General features: G+C 44.5%; 1 protein-coding gene across 1 annotated transcript; it reads right to left on the reverse strand.

The window, feature by feature from the left end:
• Positions 1–1,681: 1,681 nt before the first annotated feature.
• Positions 1,682–2,149, reverse strand: LOC130479554 (pleckstrin homology-like domain family A member 2). The gene has a single exon (XM_056851950.1). It carries the CDS (start codon positions 2,147–2,149, stop codon positions 1,682–1,684), a length of 468 nt encoding a protein of 155 aa, XP_056707928.1.
• Between the last annotated feature and the right edge of the window lie 19,693 nt (positions 2,150–21,842).

Consider the following 21,842-nt stretch of genomic DNA (forward strand, 5'->3'; position numbering starts at 1 on the left):
AGCACTATTCCCATGATCATTTGAAGGTCACCAAGTAATTATACCACCTTCCCCACTCTCACTATGTTAACCCAACCCTTGGAATTGCTGGGTCAATGTGTGTAACACACGTTACATTGGTGAACACAAAGTTTGCTAGCAGGGCACTAAAGTAGCAGCAGGAAGAACCATGTGTGTCCTGGGGCTCTCAAACTGCTATTTTTTGGGGCAACAAACAGTGCAAAGGGTTTGCAGGAGAGGAGGAGGAAGACACACAGACTTATTCAAGGTCTTTTGGTAGTTCTTTCTGTCTGGTGACACAAAAAAGCCCAAGGATCTGGTATAGTTCTCACCACTAGGGCCCACATTAATCCAAATTCATTAAGAGCAGCAAATCCAAAGCAAAATTTCCCATGTGTTTTCTCTCATTGGCTATTTATGCATGGGAGGTTTTGCCTTAGATTTGCTGCTGTGTACATGCACATTTTCCCCCAACTGAATTCTCAAAACTCTGCACGGGGGCTTATTTTTGAGCGTTGAGAATGTGGATGGAGGAACTGTGCATCCAGATTGGAGCAAATCCAAGGCACTACATGGCCACAGTAAAATCCATCTAGAAAGTGGACTGAAGGTGCATTATTCTGCATGTGTGAAGGCATCCTGGGATTTTACGTCTAGGGGCAGTTCAAGGCAATTAAAGGACAAAGCGCTGCAGCCCACAAGGAGGCGGCAGACGGGCTTTCCGGGGAGCTCGGTCTGGGCTCAGAGGGGACTTCCCAAGCGGTCTGCGGGTCATTCCTGCACGGCAGGTTTGGCCTTGGATGTGCCCCTCTCTCGAGGCCCCTTTCCCCCATCCATATTCTGAGAACTGTACACGTGGGCTCGTTGTTGAGTTTGGGGATTTGGGATGGGGAAAATGCGCATCTAGAGAGCAGCAAATCCAAGGCCAAACCTCTCATGCGTAAATGGCCTTTGTCTCCGGTTATTCAAGGAAAGGAAGCGCAAGGACTCGTTTGCCTCGTTCGGCCCTTTACGCTGCTGAGTTTTTGCTCTTGATTAACCGGCGACAAAGGCCATTTACGCCTGGGAGGTTTTGCCTTGGGTTTGCTGCTCTCTCGAGGCGCCTTTTCCCCATCCCAAATCCCCAAACTCAACCATAAGCCCACATGTACAGTTCTAAGAATATGGATGGGGAAAAGGTGCCTCGAGAGAGCGGCAAACCCAAGGCCAAACCTCCCGTGCGTCAGCGGCTATTGTTGAGTTTGGAGAATTTGGATGGGGAAAAGGCGCCTCTCGAGAGCAGCAAACGCAAGGCCAAACCTCCCGTGCGTCAGCGGCCCTCGTCTCCGGCTGCTCAAGGAAAGGAAGAGCCGGGGCTCGCGGCACCAAGGGCCGCACGAGGCCAACGTGAGCGCGCGCTGGCCAGAAGCCTGTGCCCATTGACGGGCGGGCGGTTTGGCCTCGGGTGCGCCTCTCTCGGGCGGCCCCCTTCCCCCCCCCCCCGAGTTCTCCCAACTCTGCCTGGGGGCTCATGGTGGGGTTGGGGGACGGGGGCGGCGCGCCTCTGGAGCCAGGCCAGCCCTCCCGTGCGTCGCTGGCCTTTGCGCCTTCTCGGCGCGCCCTACTTTGGACGGCGCGGGGCGGGCGGGGTGCTCACCTTGGTGCGCGCCCGGCCGGGCCGGGGCCGAGGCTAGGGGGGCGGTCAGGGCCCCCTGGGCAGGCGCCGCTCGCGGGGGCCGTCGTCGTGGTGGTGGTCGTGGTCGGGGGGCTGTTGGGGGCGGCCCTGGACGCGCTGCAGGGCGGCGCGGTTCTGGAAGGCGATGAGGGCGAGGGCCAGGGAGGCGTTCCAGCCGCTCTCGCCCGGGCAGCGGAAGTCGATCTCGCGGCGGTCGGTGGTGACCACGGTGAAGTAGACGTACTTGCCGGTGCGCTCCACGCAGTCCACCTTCTGGATGGCGCCGAAGCGCAGCTCCTTGGCCCTCTGGCCGCCGCCGCCGCCCGCCGCCCCCTCGGGCGGGCACAGGCGCAGCCGGTCGGCGCTCAGCACCGCCCGCTTCTTCTTCCACAGCTGCAGCAGGCTGGCGCTGCGCTTCTCCAGCTCGCCCGCCCGCAGCACCTCCGACGCCGAGGGGGACGGAGGCGGCGACGGCGACGCCGAGGGACCCTTCATTGTTGCTGCTGGTGCTGCTGCTGCTGCTGCTGCTGCTGCTGGTGGTGGTGGTGGTGGTGGTGGTGGGCCGGCCGCTGCTCTCCAAGCGCCGCGCCCCTCTCCCCGCCGCGCCAGGCTGCTGTGCGCGCCCCGAGCCCGGCGGGGCCCATTTATGGCCCTGCGCGCGCCCCGCCCTCGCCCGCCCCCGCCCAAGCCAGGCTGGACAAGGCCGGCCCCCCTTTCCTCCGGCAATGTCTCTCTCTCTTTTTTTTAATTTTTTTTTTATTTTCTTAATTTGATATATCCACCTATAAAACCATATCCCATATTAAAAAATTGTAATAATACTATATAATAATTTTTTTCTCCAGCCGATAGAGATCAGTTCACTTGGAGAAATGGCCGCGTTGGCCTTTGGAATCTACGGCATTGAAGTCCCTCCCCTCCCCAGGCTCCGCCCCCAAGATCTCCAGGTGTTTCCCAACCTGGAGCTGGCGACCTGAGTTATAGCCGTGATGCCATTCACAAATGCAAAATGTGGTAGCCGTTCCAGACCGGTAAGAGGAGCCCTGTGGCGCAGAGTGGGAAGCTGCAGTCCAAGCTCTGCTCACAACCTGAGTTCAATCCCGATGGAAGTCGGTTTCAGGTAGCCGGCTCAAGGTTGACTCAGCCTTCCATCCTTCCGAGGTGGGTAAAATGAGGACCCAGCTTGCTGGGGGCAAAGGGAAGATGACTGGGGAAGGCACTGGCAAACCACCCCTTAAACAAAGTCTGCCTAGGAAACGTCGGGATGTGACGTCTCCCCGTGGGTCAGGAATGACCCGGTGCTTGCACAGGGGACCTTCACCTTTAAGAGGCATGCAGTGCACAAAGAATTCAATCACACTGCACCACATCATTACAGTTTCCCAGCAAGCAGATAATTATTTGCTTTGCTTAATTATTTGGAATTTTCCAAATGAATTGTTTCTCTGAGGGGGTTACCACACTTTGTATTCCCAGCGATGTATTAAGAGTTTGAAAATGTTGTAAAAAACATCGCTTTAAAAGGGTTTTTGGATACCATGGCTTATAAATGGTTGGAAGACGTCTTCACAGTTAAAGGGGCCAAACAAAGTGCAAACAGTATTTTTTTATAACGTTTTCAAACTCTTAATACATCGCTGGGAATACAAGTGCAGTAACCCCCTGAATTTCAAGCTTTTGCCCATTATTTATTACTTCTCTCTAAAGATAACAGAAAGGTTCAGTAAACTGCTGACTAAAATACCGCTTGCTCAGGGTCTACGTTGGCTCTGTTTGCTAAGTGGAGGGCAACAAGTGGTCTGAAGGGAAGGGGTTGAACGTCTGGCTCCTTCCTGTGGTCTTTGGTAGTAGCCTCGTCTCTCCATCCATGGGAGGGGCTGTGGCTCAGTGGTAGAGCATCTGCTTGGCATGCAGAAGGTCCCAGGTTCAATCCCTGGCATCTCTAATTAAAGGGACTTGGCAAGTAGGTGATGTGAAAGACCCGTGCCTGAGACCCTGGAGAGCCGCTTCCAGTCGGAGTAGACAATACTGACTTTGATGGACCAAGGGTTTCATTCAGTATAAGGCAGCTTCATGTGAGGTCCACATGCTTGCAATGGGAAGTATGAAAGCTGAGCTGGCCATGATGGCTGCCTTTCTCATTGACTGAATGGTTTCTGTTCTGCCTGCCAGATGGATTTGCAGGATCCACTTTGTGAGTACTGTAATAAATTGTAATCGTGTTGGATGTAGTGACATCATGCTCTACCAGTTTTCCCACAGCAAGCAAGTAAAGGGCAGACACGCATCCCCAAACAAGCAAGCAGCAAATGCCAGACAGCTGTGAACAACCAGGACTCACCATGTGTTCGGGACATGTTCAGGACACGCCTGCAATTCACATTTTATTGCAGGAAATACAGGTGTGGCCATAGCAAGCACATCGGCTCCATAAAATGTGAAATGGCTTTAAATTGCACTTTAATCCAAACCAATTTTTTCTTGACTTGGAGGAAACCTTTTGTGGCCACATTTGAGATTCTCTTCCCAAATTCATGGTCACCTTTGCCTGCATACATTATAACCTTTCATAATTTATTCTTTAATTCTGATTATCTTCCAAGCCACCGTGCCATATGTACAATCTCTAATATGAGTGAAAATTGCCATTATGCATTAAACGTAAGGGGAATCCCTGTCTACTACACTGTTTATATGAGCCCTTGAATCCTAAGCAGATGTACTTTGGAAGTATTTGTTTTATTTGTATTTACTTCATTTATACCCTACCTTTCTCCTCAATGGGTTGGAAAGGGTGAACACAGTTTTTTGGGCGGTCCTAGCAGCTCCATAGCTAATGACTCTTCTGCAAGGGGGAAAGAAGGTTCCTTTTCTCGCCTTGAACAGAGGCTATTCCTGTTCGCGGGAGTAGGTGGATCGCCAGTCTGAGATCCTTCTGAGCTAGAGATCTGCCAGGACCCACAAACAGCCAGACCAAATGATTTCACGGGCCTTATACGGCTCCCGGACCTGACATTCCCCACCCCTGGACTAGGTTGATACTTGCACACAGCTTATATGAGAGACACATACAGCCCAGCATAAAAACTTAAAACAATCTTACCAGATGTTGGTGTCATTGGTAATATATGACAACCTATTACATGCCTGGTCTGTTTTATATTGCCTGTATATGTAAATATATTTGTAATATGCGTGCATGTTTTATATGGGTTTCAAACAGACCACTGAGGAAGGCCATATAGGCCGAAATGCGTTTGGCATGTGGGGACAGATATCAACCTTAGGAAAGGCCATTGTGCAGTTTTAACATTTCAAAAATAATTTAAATCTTGAAATAGCACTTCTAATAAATTATATATTTCCATTATTTATATTTTTTCATCCCACCCAACCTTGGGTACCCAACTTCTGTTTTCTAGGTTGGGTTCTATAACCCCCTCTTTTTTCTTTGATCCAAAGCAGCTACCATTGTTCTCTTCTCCATTTTATCCTCACAACAACCCTGTCAGGTAGGTTAGATCGAGAGTGTCTGAGGCCCAATGTCACCCAGTAATCTTCCATGGAAAATTCAGACCTGGATCTCCCAGATCCTAGTCTGACACACTAACCACTATATCACACTAGCTTTTAGTGTGTAAATCCTATTTTATTTAATGGTGAGTATTATCCCAAGAAAGCGTGTTTAGGATTGCAGACATATCACTGAAATTTACAATCACAGAGATTTGAAATTTGTCACATTTTAAGTTAAGGATAAGTTTCCTAAGATAACATGTGCTGCAAAATTTAGATTTTGATGTAGTTGTGCTAAGACTGAAATGACAAATCTAAGGTCTCTGAAACCTAGAAATCATTTTTCAGCAACCATAAATAATACCATATTTAAAGGAATTTATACAGGGCATTTGAAATTGCAAATTTCTGTGAGAATTCTAGAGAGCAATCCTAAACTGACCTACTCAAATGCTACTCTGGCCTATTCAGCAGGGCTTACTCCCAGGAAAGGGTTTTTACGATTGCTAACCAGATTGGTTGGTGATGACACTAATTCATATGCTTGTTTGATGTTTAAGGCCAGAGTGTCTGAAGATTTCTGTCTCTCCCCTCTGGCCTCAAGGAGGACCACCTCAGCTTCTTTTCTGTTGTACAGACATGAACGGACAGTGGTACCTGGCCCTTCTTTCAAGGAATTCAGGCTAGCATTTGTGAAGCCCCATTTTATCCTCCCTGTGATGTAAGTTAAAGCCACCTAGTAAACTTCATGGCCGAACCAAATCCAACATGCTATTAATTACACCACATTAAACTTCTGGTTACTTTGGGTGTTACTGGTTCCCCCCCCCCCAATTTGAAATAATCTCACGCTGAATAGCCCTCCTTTACTCTCTAGAGCTCCCCTTACAACCTGTTCCATTCCCTTTTTCCTTTTCACCCTAACTTTTCTCCTGTTCCTTTCCCCCTCATAACCCACTTGCTTCTTCCTCCTCCTCTTCAAACTCACATTTCCCCCAATTCATTCTCAGCCCTTCCCCTCTTTTATGGTGTCACAGGATGCTGGCCTCAGGAATGCAGGGCCTGCCTAGCCCACTGGCTATGACTCAGCTGCAGTCTAGGAATTCTCCAAAGGTGGGTGGGGAGGGGTGGTTCTCTTTAACGCCAATGCTATAGGAAGCGATTCCTTTCCTGCAGGAAACCAGAGAGATGCCTTTGACTTTGATGTGGCAAGTTTATCACCTAGGGCATGCCTTTCGTATGAGGATGCTTTCAGACCACTACATGAGGTCTGTATCACCTGCATGTTTGAGTTTGCCTGGATCGATGTGTTGCCTTAGTAATGCAATTGCTGGCAGAAATCCATTTCCACGATCTGGATTCCATGCCACAGCAGTAATGGATGCCAGCACCAATCATATGAGTCAGCACGCCTCCAGAAGGAGGAAAGGCACTTTCACAGAATATAACAGTGCAGAAGAGGAAGAAGAGAGAAGTTGACAAGGGAGCTTCCGGAGAACTGGGTTTGATTCCCCATTCCTCCACATGAGCTGTGGACTCTAATCTGGTGAACCAGGTTGGTTTCCCCACTCCTACACATGAAGCCTTCTGGGTGACCTTGGGGTAGTCACAGTTCTTTCGTATGAGGATGCCTTTCGTATGAGGATGCTTTCTACAGAACTCTCTCAGCCCCACCTACCTCACAGGGTGTCTGTTGTGGGGAGGGGAGGGGAAGGTGATTGTAAGCCAGTTTGATTCTTCCTTAAGCAGTAGAGAAAGTCGGCATACAAAAACCAACTCTTCTTCTCCTCCTCCTCCTCCTCCTCCTCCTCTTGAATCTTTGTGAGTCACTCACAGTGAGCTTTTGGTGTGAGGTTCCATGACAGAGCTCCTTAGCCGAAGAAAGGGAGGGCTGGGAATTAGCCAAACAGAGGAGAACTGACAAGTAATGTTTTCAGAACTTGTGAAGAGCCAGTGTAAGTGGTTCCTACCTGATTCTGAGACAGAAAGACTGTGGCTACCTGTATGAAATGGCCTTCCTTCACAGGAAACTGAACATAGGCAGAGGAGACAGGTCACTTACAGTGAAGGATGAGTTGGGGTGGTGGTGGCTTACAACAGAATGGATGCTCAATGCAATCCTATGCAGAGCTGCTCCTAAACTAATATTTAAAAGGGGTGTACATTGTCTTTCTGCTAAATGATGGACAATGTGAGTGAGCAGGAGTAAAATGTGGCTCTGATTACATTTGTGTTTGGATTGTATCTAGGCGGTTTCCCAAATCCATTGTGGCACAGTGGTTAGAGTATCAGCCTAGGCCCTGGGATGACCAAATCTGAATCCTAGACTGCCAAGGAAGCTCGATGAGTGACCCTGAGCCCATTACAATCACTCAGAGTAACCTGTGTTACAAGATTGTTGTTGTGAAGATAATGTGATGTGAAAATTCCCTTTGGGTCCTGATCAGGAAGAAAAGTGGGATATATTTTTGTAAAAAAATAATGGCTGCTTGAGGAGCTAGGCACCTTGTCTCTTGGCATAACTGACAATCTCATTTGCAATACAGTTACAGCAGAGGTATAATCAATTTTGGACAGTAGCCCTGACCTGGATGGCCCAGGCTATCCTGATCTCATCAGTTTGCAGAAGCTAAGCAGGGTTGATCCTGGCTAGTACTTGGATGGGAGACCACCAAGGAATAGAAGGATCGCTAGGCAGAGGAAGGCAATGGCAAACCACCTCTGTTAGTCGCTTGCCTTGAAGACCCTACTGGGCTGAGGGGCTGTGGCTCAGTTTGTAGAGCATTTGCTTGGCATGCAGAAGGTCCCAGGTTCAACCCCTGGCATCTCCAGTAAAGGGACTAGGCAAGTAGGTACTGCCCGAGACCCTGGAGAGCCACTGCTGGTCTGAGTAGACAATACTGACTTTGATGGACCAAGGGTCTGATCTAGTATTAGGCAGCTTCATGTTGCCATAAGTCAGCTGGGCTTGGCAATACTTTATACATGCACACATTGGCAGCAGATGTAGCCACCAGTCTGATGTTCTGCTCTGCAGACCGACCATTTTATGAATGGGCATGGGAGAGAGGAGCGGTTAGCTTCCTGCACAGTGAAACACAAACCGTCCCAGCAACAGAAAAGCTGCACAAATGTGGCATGAATGATGCCAGGAGTTGGAACATTCAGGAGGAAGCTAAAGAGATCTCCCCTTTGCAGGAACATACATATTTGCACACACCTTGCTCTCATTCTGCACACATGATGCAGCCTAGGTCAGTATTGCCTACTCTGTTGGGCAGCAGGGTCTCAGGAACAGGTCTTTCATATCATGCTGGGGCCTCAGCTTGCAAAGCAGGTACTCTCTGACATGGAACTAGCTTCCCCGTCCCCCTGGGTACGTTCTGGGGCTGACTGAACTTGCCCTAAGTCACGGCGGTGCAAGCATTTTTTCCTACTCATAAGGAAAGCAATGTTTTCTGTATCCGTGCAATCAATCTTTTACTAGAGGAATTATTAAAATGAATGGGACTTGTATAGGAAAAACATTTAATAGGCTGTGTTTAGTATATACAATGTGGGGGGGGGAATCAAAGTTTATTTTTCATCAGTAAGAAAAATGTTAAGTAAAACAAAACAACATATGCGTTTATTCAGTGCAATGATACTATGAAGCAGTGTGGCTAGGTTTGCCAACCTCCAAGTACTAGCTGGCCATCTCCTGCTATTACAACTGATCTCCAGCCGACAGAGATCAGTTCGCCTGGAGAAAATGGCCACTTTGGCAATTGGACTCTATGGCACTGAAGTCCCCCCCCTCCCCAAACCCCGCCCTCCTCAGGCTCTGCCCAAAAAACCTCCCACCAATGGCAAAGAGGGACCTGGCAACTCTAAGTGTGGCAATATTTGGTTCTAGCCCTAAATATTTTCATACTACAAGCAAACAAATGGACTTCATAGAATCATAGAACTGGGACCTCCAGGGTCATCTAGTCATCGTAGTTTCTGTGAAATTCATGTTTGGCATGTAGTATTGCGTGGGTGCAAGGATGTATCGCTGACAACCAAGATAAAGGTAATTCATACCATATTATTGCCCATTACTGTCTATGGGTGTGAAAGTTGGACAATGAAGAAAACTGACAGGAAGAAAGTTGATTCGTTTGAAATGTGGTGTTGGAGGAGAGTTTTATAAATACCGTGGACTGCCAAAAAGACAAATCGGTGGGTTCTAGATCAAATCAAGCCTGAACCGACCCTAGAAGCTAAAATGACTAAACTGAGGCTAAGAGTCACTGGAAAAGACAATAATGCTGGAAACGATGAAGGGAGCAGGAAAAGAGGAAGACCCAATATGAGATGGATTGTAAAGCAAGCCACAGTCCTCAGTTTGCAAGACCCAAGCAAAGCTGTTGACAATAGGATGTTTGGAGATCATTAATTTATAGAGTCACCAAGTGCCTTGATGGCACTTAACACACACACAATGCATGGGTGGGAAAACCCAATCTTCATGGTGATAGAATCTCTCTCCTCCAAATGATTTGTTTTCAAGCATGTATTTTATCTAATGTATGATTCCTCACACTGTAATAACTGTGTGCATTTGCTGGATGAATCCAGTAAACTGAATAGCTCCAGCATAGGTCTTCATAGGAACTTTAGTCACTAGGAAGGATGAATTTTTGCAAGACTTACTAAAACTTCCATAATTTCCTGTATTTGCCTAGATTGTGGGAAATTTCTCTCTCTCTCTCTCTCCATAAGCGGAACACCAAAATGTTCTATTCAGCTACAACACTAATATTTATCCAGTATACATTCCTTTCCCTTAAGCAAAGTTGTGCATTTGTGTTACATAATATTACGCTGCATAAGCTTATTGATGCGTAGAAAACTAACCATTTCCAGTAAGCAGGTTTTCTGTGCATGTGCTCATCAATTGCGTAACCATCACTATGAATTGTTTAACACAGCTGTTCCTACACAAGAGGCCCAAGGACTCTCAGGATCTCCAGCACATAGTAAAATACTCATCCGGTTCCTTTGTTTATGAGGCTGACCCTAGAAGCTAAAATGACTAAACTGAGGCTATCGTACTTTGGTCACATTATGAGAAGACAAGAGTCACTGGAAAAGACAGTCATGCTAGGAAAAGTGGAGGGCAGCAGGAAAAGAGGAAGACCCAACAAGAGATGGATTGGCTCAATAAAGTTTGCAAGACCTGAGCAAGGCTGTTAAAGATGGGATGTTTTGGAGGACATTGATTCATAGGGTCGCCATGGGTCGGAAGCGACTTGATGGCACTTAACACAAACACGCACACATATACATACATGGAAGGGCTGTTTCATTTCCTACAACCACATGTACATGCCATGAAATAGATGAGTCTATGATTGTCACATACTGATGTCAACACAGACATTTGACTGTTGCTTTTGGTTATCAAACCACTTACACTCATGATGAATATTTTTGCTGGTGGTGGTCTGTCTCTGTCTGTCTAGGTCAGTGGTTCCCAACCAGGGGTCCATGGACCCCCAGGGGTCCACGAGAACTAAACCAGGGGTCCGCGAAACAAAGTTATAAACCTATAATAAATTAATATTCACGTGGGCGGCATGGCGGCGGCTCGCGGGTGCAGAGTGCGGCGGCGTGCAGTGATGACTCGCGGGAGCGGCATGCGACAAGTAAGGAACATGCGGGGGCGGGGAGGCCGGGGGAGGGTGCAAGCGAGCCTCACACAACCACACACAATAGGAGAAACACTCATCAAACTTTGTTTGATGATAGCTGTCAAAGAGGTTTTAGGGATGGAAGCCAAAAAGAAAATACAAGAAATACCTCTATCGAACAACACGGTAAAGGCTCGAACTGAAATTATGTCAAATGACATCGAGGAGCAGCTTGTTTTGAAAATAAAAAATTCGCCATGTTTCGCTTTGCAGTGTGATGAATCGACAGACGTTTCTAATTGCAGTCAGTTGCTCGTATTTGTCTGCTTTTTAGACGACGACAATACTATTAAAGAGGAATTATTGATTTTGCAGAAACTGGAAATGACGTCAAAAGGTATCGACGTCATGAATATAATAGCGGAGTATTTTGAGAAACATAGCATTATGTGGGAAAAGCTCGCCGGCTTCTGTACGGATGGCGCTGCAGCCATGTTAGGATCACGCTCCGGTCTAGCAACATTAATAAAACAGAAGAATCCTTCAGCAATAACAACTCATTGTATCATACATTGTCAGGCGTTAGCTTCCAAGACTCTTCCTAAAAGCCTTGTTAATACCATGGAAATGGCCATAAAAGTGGTCAATGATATTAAAAGCAGCGCCTTAAATACACACCTTTTTTAAAAACTGTGCACTGAAATGGACTCTTCTTTTCCACACCAAAGTTCGTTGGCTATCGAAAGGCAATATGCTGGGAAGGTTATTTGAACTAAGAAAAGAGGTTGAGCTGTTTCTAGCCGAGAAGAAAATTAAAGATTTACTAGAGCTGTTTTCTGATTCGAAAAGTCAGATGCATTTGGCTTATCTTGTGGATATTTTCTCACATTTGAATAAACTAAACTTACAGTTCCAAGGTTCTGGAAACATAAATTTAGCAGGTGTGGGAAACATTTTTATGTTTGAAGATAAACTGCGTGCCTTTATTTGCAAACTTCAATTATGGGTAGGCGAAAACAATTATTCTGCATTTGTGACATTAAAAGCACTGGTCGATAATAGTAAAGATGACATGATCACCACAAATATACAAGACAACATCAGAAGTCATCTGCAAATGCTGGTCGATGAATTCCACCATTACTTCCAAAAATATAACCAGACAGAATCAAAAGATAGTCAAAAGCTGATTCGCAATCCTTTTGGTATTGCTGTTGAAGAGGTTGCAGAAGAAATCCAGGAAGAGCTCATTGAATTCCAAAATGATAGGCACTGTAAGGATGCGTTTGAATCAGTTTTTCTTGAAGAGTTCTGGTGTAAAAAGCAATTTCATATTCTACAGTTCGGGGATTCGCCTTGCGATATCTTATGCTCTTCTCCACAACTTATTTATGCGAACAAGGGTTTTCTGCTTTGCTTTTAATTAAGAACAAGACCAGAAATCGATTGGAAGCAAGTGATGATAGTCGTGTAGCTCTGAGCAACAGTATTAGCCCCAGAATTGCCTAGCTTGTAAAAAGGATGCAAGCTCAAAAATCACATTGATTTACAATTAAAAGTTCTCTATTATAAAAATATATTCAAATATTATTCTAAGTTTAATGTTGAACTTACAGTTATGATTAAAGTTTATTTTCAAATTCTCGGAATTTTTATTTTGAACCTTGGGGTCCCTGCACCGAACAAAAAAGTCCTAGTGGTCCCTGGTCAAAAAAAGGTTGGGAACCACTGGTCTAGGTTATCAACCACTTACACACGATGAGTATTTTTGCTGATGGTGGTCTCTCTCTTTCTCATCTATCAGTAGTAGGGTTGCCAGGTCCCTCTTCTCAACCAGTGGGAGATTTTGGGGGTGGAGCCTGAAGAGGGTGGAGTTTGGGGAGGGGAGGGACTTCAATGCCATAGAGTTCAATTGCCAAAGTGGCCATTTTTCTCCAGGTGATCTGATCAATATCGGCTGGAGATCAGTTGAATTAGCAGGAGATCTGCTACTACCTGGCAGTTGGCAACCCTAATCATTAGGAACTTGCAAGGGTTTCCTGGAGGCATCTCATTTTTCCCCCTCCACTACTATTTCCTCTTCCCCTTTCCTGAAAGCCCCCATAGACTTTCCCTTTTCCTGCTTCCTTCTCTCTTTATGTTGCTAGCTCCAGGTTGGGAAATTCATAGAGATTTAGGGGTGGAGCCTTGGGAGGCAAGTTTTGGGTAGGGAAATGACCTCAGCAGGGTATAATGCCATAGAATCTACCCTCCAAAGCAGCCATTTTCTCCAGGGGCACTGATCACTGTCATCTGGAGATCAGTTGTAATTCCAGGTGATCTCCCGCCCCCAACTGGAGGTTGGCAACCTTAGTTACCCTAGAAGAAGTGGCTGCTTTGGAGAGTGGAGACTATAGCATTATATCCTTGTGAGGTCCCTCCCTTCCTCAAACTGTACCCTCCCCAAGCTTTACTCCCCAAATCTCTAGGAATTTCCTACCCTGGAGTTGGCATCCCTATTTCCTTCCCACCCAATAGTCAACTAACCTTTATCTGCCCCTATGTCTTAAGCTTTCCCTCTCATCCCCAGTAGCCTCCACCTAGGAAAACTGTGGCTCAGTTGTGTGGTGCCAGCCACTGGTTCAGGCGTTTTTCGGGTTTGGTGAAAGAGCTATCTTGCCTGTGTATCGCTCCAATCGCCAGATTTAAGTATCCTCAGATTTGGCCAATGTCATTATTAGAATATACAGGTGGGAACCCGCAAGGACTGGTTGGAGGCTCCAAGTGGAGCCTGGAGATCTCCTGGAGTTACAACTGATCTTCAAACGACATAAAGAGGTCCCCCTGGAGTAAATGACTGATTTGGAGGGTGGACTCTGTGGCATTAATATCTGGCTAAGGCTGTGTCCCTCCACAACCTCACCTCCCCAGACTCTACCCCAAAATCTCCAGGAATTTCCAATTTGGAGCTGGCAGCTCTAGCCAGATCTGGCCTTGATGAGTCCTCCCTCAAAGGCCAAAATAAGCCTGGAAAGGACCTGCCCTCTCCCCCTGCTAGGGTTGCCAACCTCCAGGTAGTAGCCGGAGATCTCCTGCTGTTGTAACTGATCTCCAGCCGATACAGATCAGTCCACCTGGAGAAAACGGCCACTTTGGCAATTGGATTCTATGGCATTGAAGTCCCTCCCCTCCCCAAACCCCACCCTCCTCAGGCTCCACCCCAAAAACCTCCCGCCAGTGGCGAAGAGGGACCTGGCAACCCTACCCCGTACCTTTTTACTCACAGAAAACCCATGCTGGAAAGCTGTGGTTAGCACATCCTGGGAGGTGTTCCCGGGGCATTCCTGGGGGCGGAGCTGTCTTTAGGCAGCTTCCTAACCCCTTTTGCCCTGGGAACACCCCCTCGTGCTGTGGCGTTGCTATGCCAGCTGTTTTGCTGGCATAGCTTCGCTAAAGGCAATGGGGCTATTTTTCTATTTTGTATTTTTAAAGGTAGTTTTTCACCTTTATTCCAGCTGGGAAGCCTCTGTGGAGGCGGCACGGCTGTGTTGCTCCCAGCACTGACTAACTGCCCTCCCTTTCAGGAATGGGCTGCCCACATACTTAGATTAATATAATTTACATTTAAGATTAAGCATATTTCGCTGTCTGGCTACTATAGATGCTAGATACCCATTTGATAAAGTTCCCGTTTCCAATAAAACTTTGGAGGACCTGAGTCATGAATTCCCATGAGATATTGTCGAACGCCTTTTCGGTGTCAACAAAGATGAATGCAAATTTCTCAGTCCGGCGCCGGACCACCTCTCTTGCATTAAGTACGAATCTTATGTTCTCTCTCATGTGTCTTTTTGACATGAAGCCGGTTTGGTCTTCATGAATCAAATTAGCTGCACAGTATTTTAGTCTATTGGTAAATTGAGGTGAATATTTTATAGTCTGTGTTGAGAAGTGAAATTGGCCTGTAGGAAGATGGCAAGGTCAGATCATTACCTTCCTTCAGGATAAGTGTAATAAATGCTTCTTGCCAGGAACCTGGGATGATTTTAGTGGTTAGTATTTCATTCATTATTGTTTGTAATTTTAAATTCTTTATCGCCTGGATCACTTCTTCTTGCGTAATCTCTTGATTTAGAGCATTTTCATCTTCTGAGAGTTTATTTAAGTGACTTCTTTGTATATATTCTCTTATTTTACTTCTGCATCTCTCCTGCCCCTTGGTTTTGTACAGTTTTTCAAAGTAATCATGAAAGCACTCTAATATTTCGGATTTTTTATAGGTTAATTTTCCGTTTATTTTAGCCATTGGGATTATTCTCCGTTGAGTTTCTTTTTTAAGTATATGAGCAAGAAATTTACCCGGTTTGTTTGCATGTTGGAAAAAATGTTGTCTTGCGAATATCAGGTTTTTTTTTCCATTTCTTCTATCTGGAGCTGCTCTATTTCTTTACGAATCAGTTTTATTTCTTTTGAGGTTTTTCTATTGCTTGTTATTTGATGTTGTTTCTCTGATTGTCTCAGTTTCTGTTGTAATTCTGCCATTTTCCTTTGTTTTTCTTTCTTTATACTTGCGTTAAGGGCTATAAAAACTCCCCGCATATATGCTTTACTGCAGACCCAAACCATTGTATTGCTTACTTCAAGTGTCTGATTTACACAAAAAAATTCTTTAAGCTCTTTATGACATTTTTCAATATCCAACTGTTTATACAAAATATTTTCATTTAATCTCTATCTAAACAGACCAGTTCTTGCCCATTTCCATTTAATTTCGACTGGGTTATGATTGGCTTATGTTTTTGCCAGAATCTTAATGTGTTTTAAGTTTTTATTTAAAGTTGAAGAGATCCAGCATTGATCAATCCGAGAATACGTTTTATGCCGATCTGAGTAGAAGGTGTAATCTTTAACAGGAGGATTTTTAGTCCTCCATACATCTTGCAGATCCAGGTCTTTCATGAAACAATTTACATTTCTAGTGAGTCTTTCCCCCTTATAGTTCTTTGAACGGTCCAATTTGGGGTCAAAGACCCCATTCATATCTCCCATAATTACGATTTCATATTCTTGATTCTTCTAAAACTGAGAAAAAGGAATTAAAAAATTTCTCGTTGGCATTATTAGGTGCATATATAGATGCAAGTATCATGTGTGCCCCCGTTTGCAATTGTATTTTAAGTATTAGGAATCTACCCTCTACGTCTGCCCATTTTTCAACCACGATAATGTTGGGGTCCTTGATATAGATTGCAATATCTTTTTTTTGTGACCGCTGATGACGTATACACCTGACCAAGTTTTTTCTCTCTTAACAAATATGTATGTTTCTTTTTTATATGGTTTTCTTGAATACAAATGATATTGGCGTTGTTTTTCTTAATATTATGAAAAGTCTTCTTTCTTTTCTTTACTGTGCTTAAACCGTTTATATTAATTGAGATTATTTTCAGACTGTCCATTTTTATTTCTTTTCTTTTCTTTAAAGAGCAACGGCCTCTCCTAATTTGTATTCTTCTGTACTGGGGGTAGATTGCTCAGTTGAGTTATCTTCTCCATTTTTATTTCGAACTTTAAATTCTTTAAATTCTTGTGACAATAATTTCCCCCCCGAGGATTACCGCTTTTTCGATACACCTAATAATTTTTCTTCCTGTAGGTAATTGTATATTGAGAATGTATGGACCACTTCACCTATAATTAATTTCTCTTTCTTGTAGTAACTTTCTAAGTGAGTCATAGTCTTTTCTCTTTTTTTCTCACCACAGGTGGTAGGTCTGGAAATATTGAAATTTCTTTCTCTTTGTACTTTAATGGTTTTTGCCTGTTTTTTAATAGTATATCATCTTTATCTTTTTTGTTGGCAAATTTCACCATTATTTCTCTTGGATTTTTTTTTCAAATACTGAGTTTATATGATAAATATCTTTGCTTTCGGGAGAGTTTTGGTCTGTATCTAAGAATTCCTGTAAAAAATCCTTCATGTTATCTTTCAGATGGTCATTATCGAAGACTTCCGCTATACCTTTAAATTGAAGATTTTGTTCTCTGAGTTGCATTTCCTGTGTAGCTAACCTAGTTTCTACCTCGTCTTTCCAGCTTTCTTGGTTAGATATAGTTCTTTCTACTATACCTTGTCTTTCCTTAATCTTTTTAATTTATTTAGTATTTTCTAGAATTTCTTTTGTATTTTCTGCCAACTTTTGTTTAATTTCCATAAGGCCTAAATTAAGATCTTGTTTGATCGTCTTCATTTCATCTTGTACCCCCTGTACATCACTTCTCACCGAAGTACACTCTTTCATTAGTGTCTCTAACTCATTGTTCACTTTATCCACCTTTTCACTCATTTGATCTACTTTGGCATTCAGCCTTTCTTCTGTTCCCATAAGTTGAGATGCTAGGGCTGCTAGTTGATTTGTCAATTTATCAAGTGATTTCTCCATTTTACTTTTCATCTCTACCCTCATGGGTCTATTTTCTTCTTCCTTCTCAATCTCTTCTTCTGCTTCTTCCAGCTCTCTTTCATTCTCTTTTGTAGATTTATTACCCTTCCGGTTTTTTTTTCATTAGGATATATTATATTTTTCCCTTCTGGTTTGTAGAGAGCTATAGAGCCCAGACACATATTTCCTCCCTTAATTTACTACCATCAGATTCAGTTATTGTCTATTCTTCCAATAAATATAAAATAATATACAAAATAATTAATCAGCATATTGATTTTGATCCTAAAATGTTTCTACTTAGCATGATGCCAAGGAATATAAAAAAAGACCATCACATTATGATAAAATATTTAGTAACGGCAGCAAAAATAGTAATAGCGACAATGTGGAAATCTGATTGTATCCCAGACACTACAACCTGGCTGGAAAAATCGAGCGAATATGCCAACATGGTGAGACTCACCGATCTTCTAAAAGACAGAACATACAAATACCATCAAAAACATTGGGAACCCTTTTATATATTTCTGAAAGGTTGTGAACGATGAAACGATAAACCCTTGATGTATAAAATTACATAGAAACCAGAGAAGATAAGGGAGAACAAGGGAATAAAAAAGAGTAAGAATAACTCATAAGAACTATAGGGCAGGGAAAAAAAGAAAGTTCTTGAACAACACAAAACTGGTTTAATAGGGAATAAATGTTAATTAAACCAATGTTTGATGGAGGTTAACCTTAAACTCAAGCAAATATGTATGCATAAATGTATTTAGATTGACTATGACAAGAAAAAGTGAATATATCTGTAACTCAATTAGGAGGTTAGAAAAAGTGGGGGTACCCCTTCCCCCTTCCCTTTTTTTTGGCCTTTTTTTATATCACTGTTTATATGTAAAATTAATAAAACTTGTTAAACAAAATAGAGGAATGGATCAAGAAAAAAAAAGATTAAGCATATTTCATATCAATTTAAATGTTTTTGTTTTTGTAATGTTAAATTATATTATTTTGCATTGTTTAGTAATAATCATTACAAATGCAAATTAATACAAATATAGTCAAAAAATGAAATACGTTAAGGTAACACTTTTTGTTATAACATGTATTACATTTCAGCTTTTTCCTTAAATATATTGGGGACCTCAGCTTTTGCCTTGCAGGTAGATCCCACCCCCTCAGTTGAATACTGGCTCTGCTTACTGAGTTGCACCTGAACTTCAGGGGTAAGGCACACCCCGAATGTTAAGACGTTACCGCAAAGTTAGTAGAGCGTGGGTGGTTTTAATACAACTGGATAATTGAACCAGGCAGACTCCTACAAAATTAATACACATGATAATAATCTTAGCACTTCTGTAGTGCCTTTCATTTGGAAAGTGTGAACCACAAGTGAATGAGCCTCCAGTTTGGTTACAGAGAGCATCGCTGCAAGTGTGTTCCTTGCTGATTTCAGAATATGCCCCAAACGTGTCACAACTGAATTTTTGGTAGGCTTTAAGACTTGTACTGCCCTGACCTGGATGGCCCAGGCTAGCCTGATCTCGTCAGATCTCAGAAGCTAAGCAGGGTCAGCCCTTGTTAGTATTTGGATGGGAGACCACCAAGGAATACCAGGGTTGCTGTGCAGAGGAAGGCACTGGCAAACCACCTCTGTTAGTCTCTGCCATGAAAACCCCAAAAGGGGTCGCCATAAGTCGGCTGTGACTTGAAGGCACTTTACACACACACACACAAGACTTGTACTAATCAATCGCATTTCACCAAACATTGTGACTAATAAAGAATACAGATGACCGAGTTAGCACACTGTTAGTGCCACTGTAAGCAGAGTCAGGTAAAGGTAAAAGCCCCTGTGCAAGCACCGGGTCATTCCTGACCCATGGGGTGATGTCACATCCCGACGTTTACTAGGCAGACTTGGTTTACGGGGTGGTTTGCCAGTGCCTTCCCCAGTCATCTTCCCTTTACCCCCAGCAAGCTGGGTACTCCTTTTACCAAACTCGGAAGGATGGAAGGCTGAGTCAACCTCGAGCCGGCTACCTGAAATCAACTTCCATTGGGATTGAACTCAGGTCATGAGCAGAGCTTGGACTGCAATACTGCAGCTTACCACTCTGCGTCATGGGGGTTCCGTAAGCAGAGTCACACCCTTCTAAATCAATTGAAGTCAATGGGTTTAGGAAAGCTTTAACTCTGTTCAGGATTGCACTCTGTGCATGCCAGTTAGTAAATGGGTTGTCTGTATTGTCTCACCTAAGTATGACAGGAATCTTTCTGCACTTCTCTGCCTCGTCCAAAATCCAGAGAAGCAGGGGGAAGCTGTGATTCTTCTCAGTCCTCACCAGCTGGATGGCAATAGAGGCAACTGACTTATGAGGTGGTTAAATGTAAATTGTGCCCAGTTTCCACTTGGTTGCGTCCTTAGTCAGCCTAAGAATCCTATTGAAGTTGATGTAACAAATTAGCCTCAACTAGGGTTGCCAGGTCCCTCTTTGCCACCAGTGGGAGGTTTTTGGGGCGGAGCCTGAGGAGGGTGGGGTTTGGGAAGGGGAGGGACTTAAATGCCATCGAGTCCAATTGCCCAAGCGGCCATTTTTTCCAGGAGAACTGATCTCTATTGGCTGGAGACCAGCTGTAATAGCAGGAAATCTCCAACTAGTACCTGGAGGTTGGCAACCTAGCCTCAACAAATTTCCCATTGATTTCAGTGGAATTTAGGCATTAACTTAGCTGGTTTGGGGATGTGATCTTTTTGAAGGAACAATGGGGGTGACTGCCTTTATTATGCTGCTTGCCTGCCAACCCCAGTCTTGCAGCGGTACTAGTTCTTCAAATGAGCCTTGCTGTGGAGTAGTCCTGCTTCAGGGGGTAGACAGCTTATTCTGATTTACAGTACACAGGTGCATCTGCTGGAAAGGGGAAATGAACATTTCCCTAGTGACATGGATTGAAGAGCATTGGTAATTTGCCAAGTGGTAACACACCCTGTACTTGACCATGTGATAAACTCGGCATCTGGGAAGCAGGAGCGGCAAGATCCTCCTCCTCACCCCCTGGCAAGAAAATACAGAGCTGACTGGCTTATCAGGTATATTTTGTGCTACGTTGCCTTTCTTAATCGGTCATCTGTATTTACCCAGAGACACAACCTGAAGGGTTTTACGTTCCTCCCCCGCATCAAACTGTGAGAGAGTTGGTCCTCAGCCACAGCTCATGCGCCCATGCACAAGTTGGCATTGCCCTTGCTACACGGCATGCTCATGGTGTTGTGGAAAAAGAGACCTAAACCATTTCCCAATCTATTGCTTTACACAGTGATTTCCCCTCCACGGTTTCTCTCCAAACAGTATCAACACCATACCTAAAGCCAGGGTGGTGTAATGCATAAAGCACTGAATGAAAGGGGCCTGCGTTCAAATCTCCTACTCAACCAGGAAGCATACTAGCCTAGCCTATTTCACAGAGTCATGAGGGAAATGGAAAAACTCCAATGATATTGCCCTGAACTCCTAATAAGGAAGGTAGGATATACATATGATAATCATCAATACAGGGTTGCCAAGTCCTACTTGGGAAATACCTGGAGATTGTGGGGGTAGAACCTAGGAAGGACACAGTTTGGGGAGCAGAGGGATCTCAGTAGGGCATAATGCCCTCCAACGCAGCCATTTTCTCCAAGGGAACTGATCTCTGTCACCTGGAGATCAGTTGTAATCCCAGGAGATCTCCAGCCCCACCTAGAGGTTGGCAACCCTATCAATATATCGAATTCTCAATGTGGCCCCATCTGTGGATACTTAAATCTGGAGATTGGAGCACAGAACAGACAAAACAGATCTTTCTATCTCCAACCTGGCAGAAAAATCTGAAATTTACAAAAGAACACATTGGGGTGTTAAAGCATCACAAAATAATAGAAGCAGTACTTCTACCTTTATTAAATGCCGTCAGTGGCCATTGTGGAGGTCGCTGGCAACCACAATACTGCCAGCTTTCAAGCCTTGGTTTCTGTCAGTAAAAGGCAGGGAGAGGGGGGGAAAGGCCCTTTCCTGGGTTGTTTTGGCCTTGTAGACCTCCCGTACTCCCATCCCACTTTCCCTGGAGGAAGGACTTTAGGGCCAGGCCCCGCAGCTTCCAACACATGACTCATCACAACACACCTTGCATGATTCACCCAGGCCCAGTGGTGAACCCCTTGTGACGTACTATGATTTGACAGCAGCTACCACATGAAAGCCAGTGTAGTGTATAGATACGAGTATGAGACTAGGTCACTAGGATCTGGGAGGTCCAGGCATGGATCCCGACTCTGCCATGCATAGATGACTTTGGGCCAGTCATCGATTCTCAGCCCTCTGTCTACCTCACAGCATTGTTGTGAGGATAAAATGGAGGTAAAAATAATATAAGCTGCCGTGGGGAGAAAGACAGGGTATAAATCAAGCAAATAATAAATATAGCTGAAGATGGGGGGCAGATAAAAGGTATGTTAGTGGCTGGGAAGGAGAGAAGGAAGCAGGGAAAATGAAGATATGGGGAATGCCTGGAAGAGGGAAAGAGGAAACAGTGTGGGGAGGAGGGTACAGG

The sequence above is a fragment of the Euleptes europaea genome, chromosome 6, assembly GCF_029931775.1.
Source record: "Euleptes europaea isolate rEulEur1 chromosome 6, rEulEur1.hap1, whole genome shotgun sequence".
NCBI lineage: Eukaryota > Metazoa > Chordata > Lepidosauria > Squamata > Sphaerodactylidae > Euleptes > Euleptes europaea.

Excerpts from the sequence above, each read along its gene's own strand:
- LOC130479554 (XM_056851950.1), bottom strand. The coding sequence starts at position 2,149 with ATGAAGGGTCCCTCGGCGTCGCCGTCGCCGCCTCCGTCCCCCTCGGCG.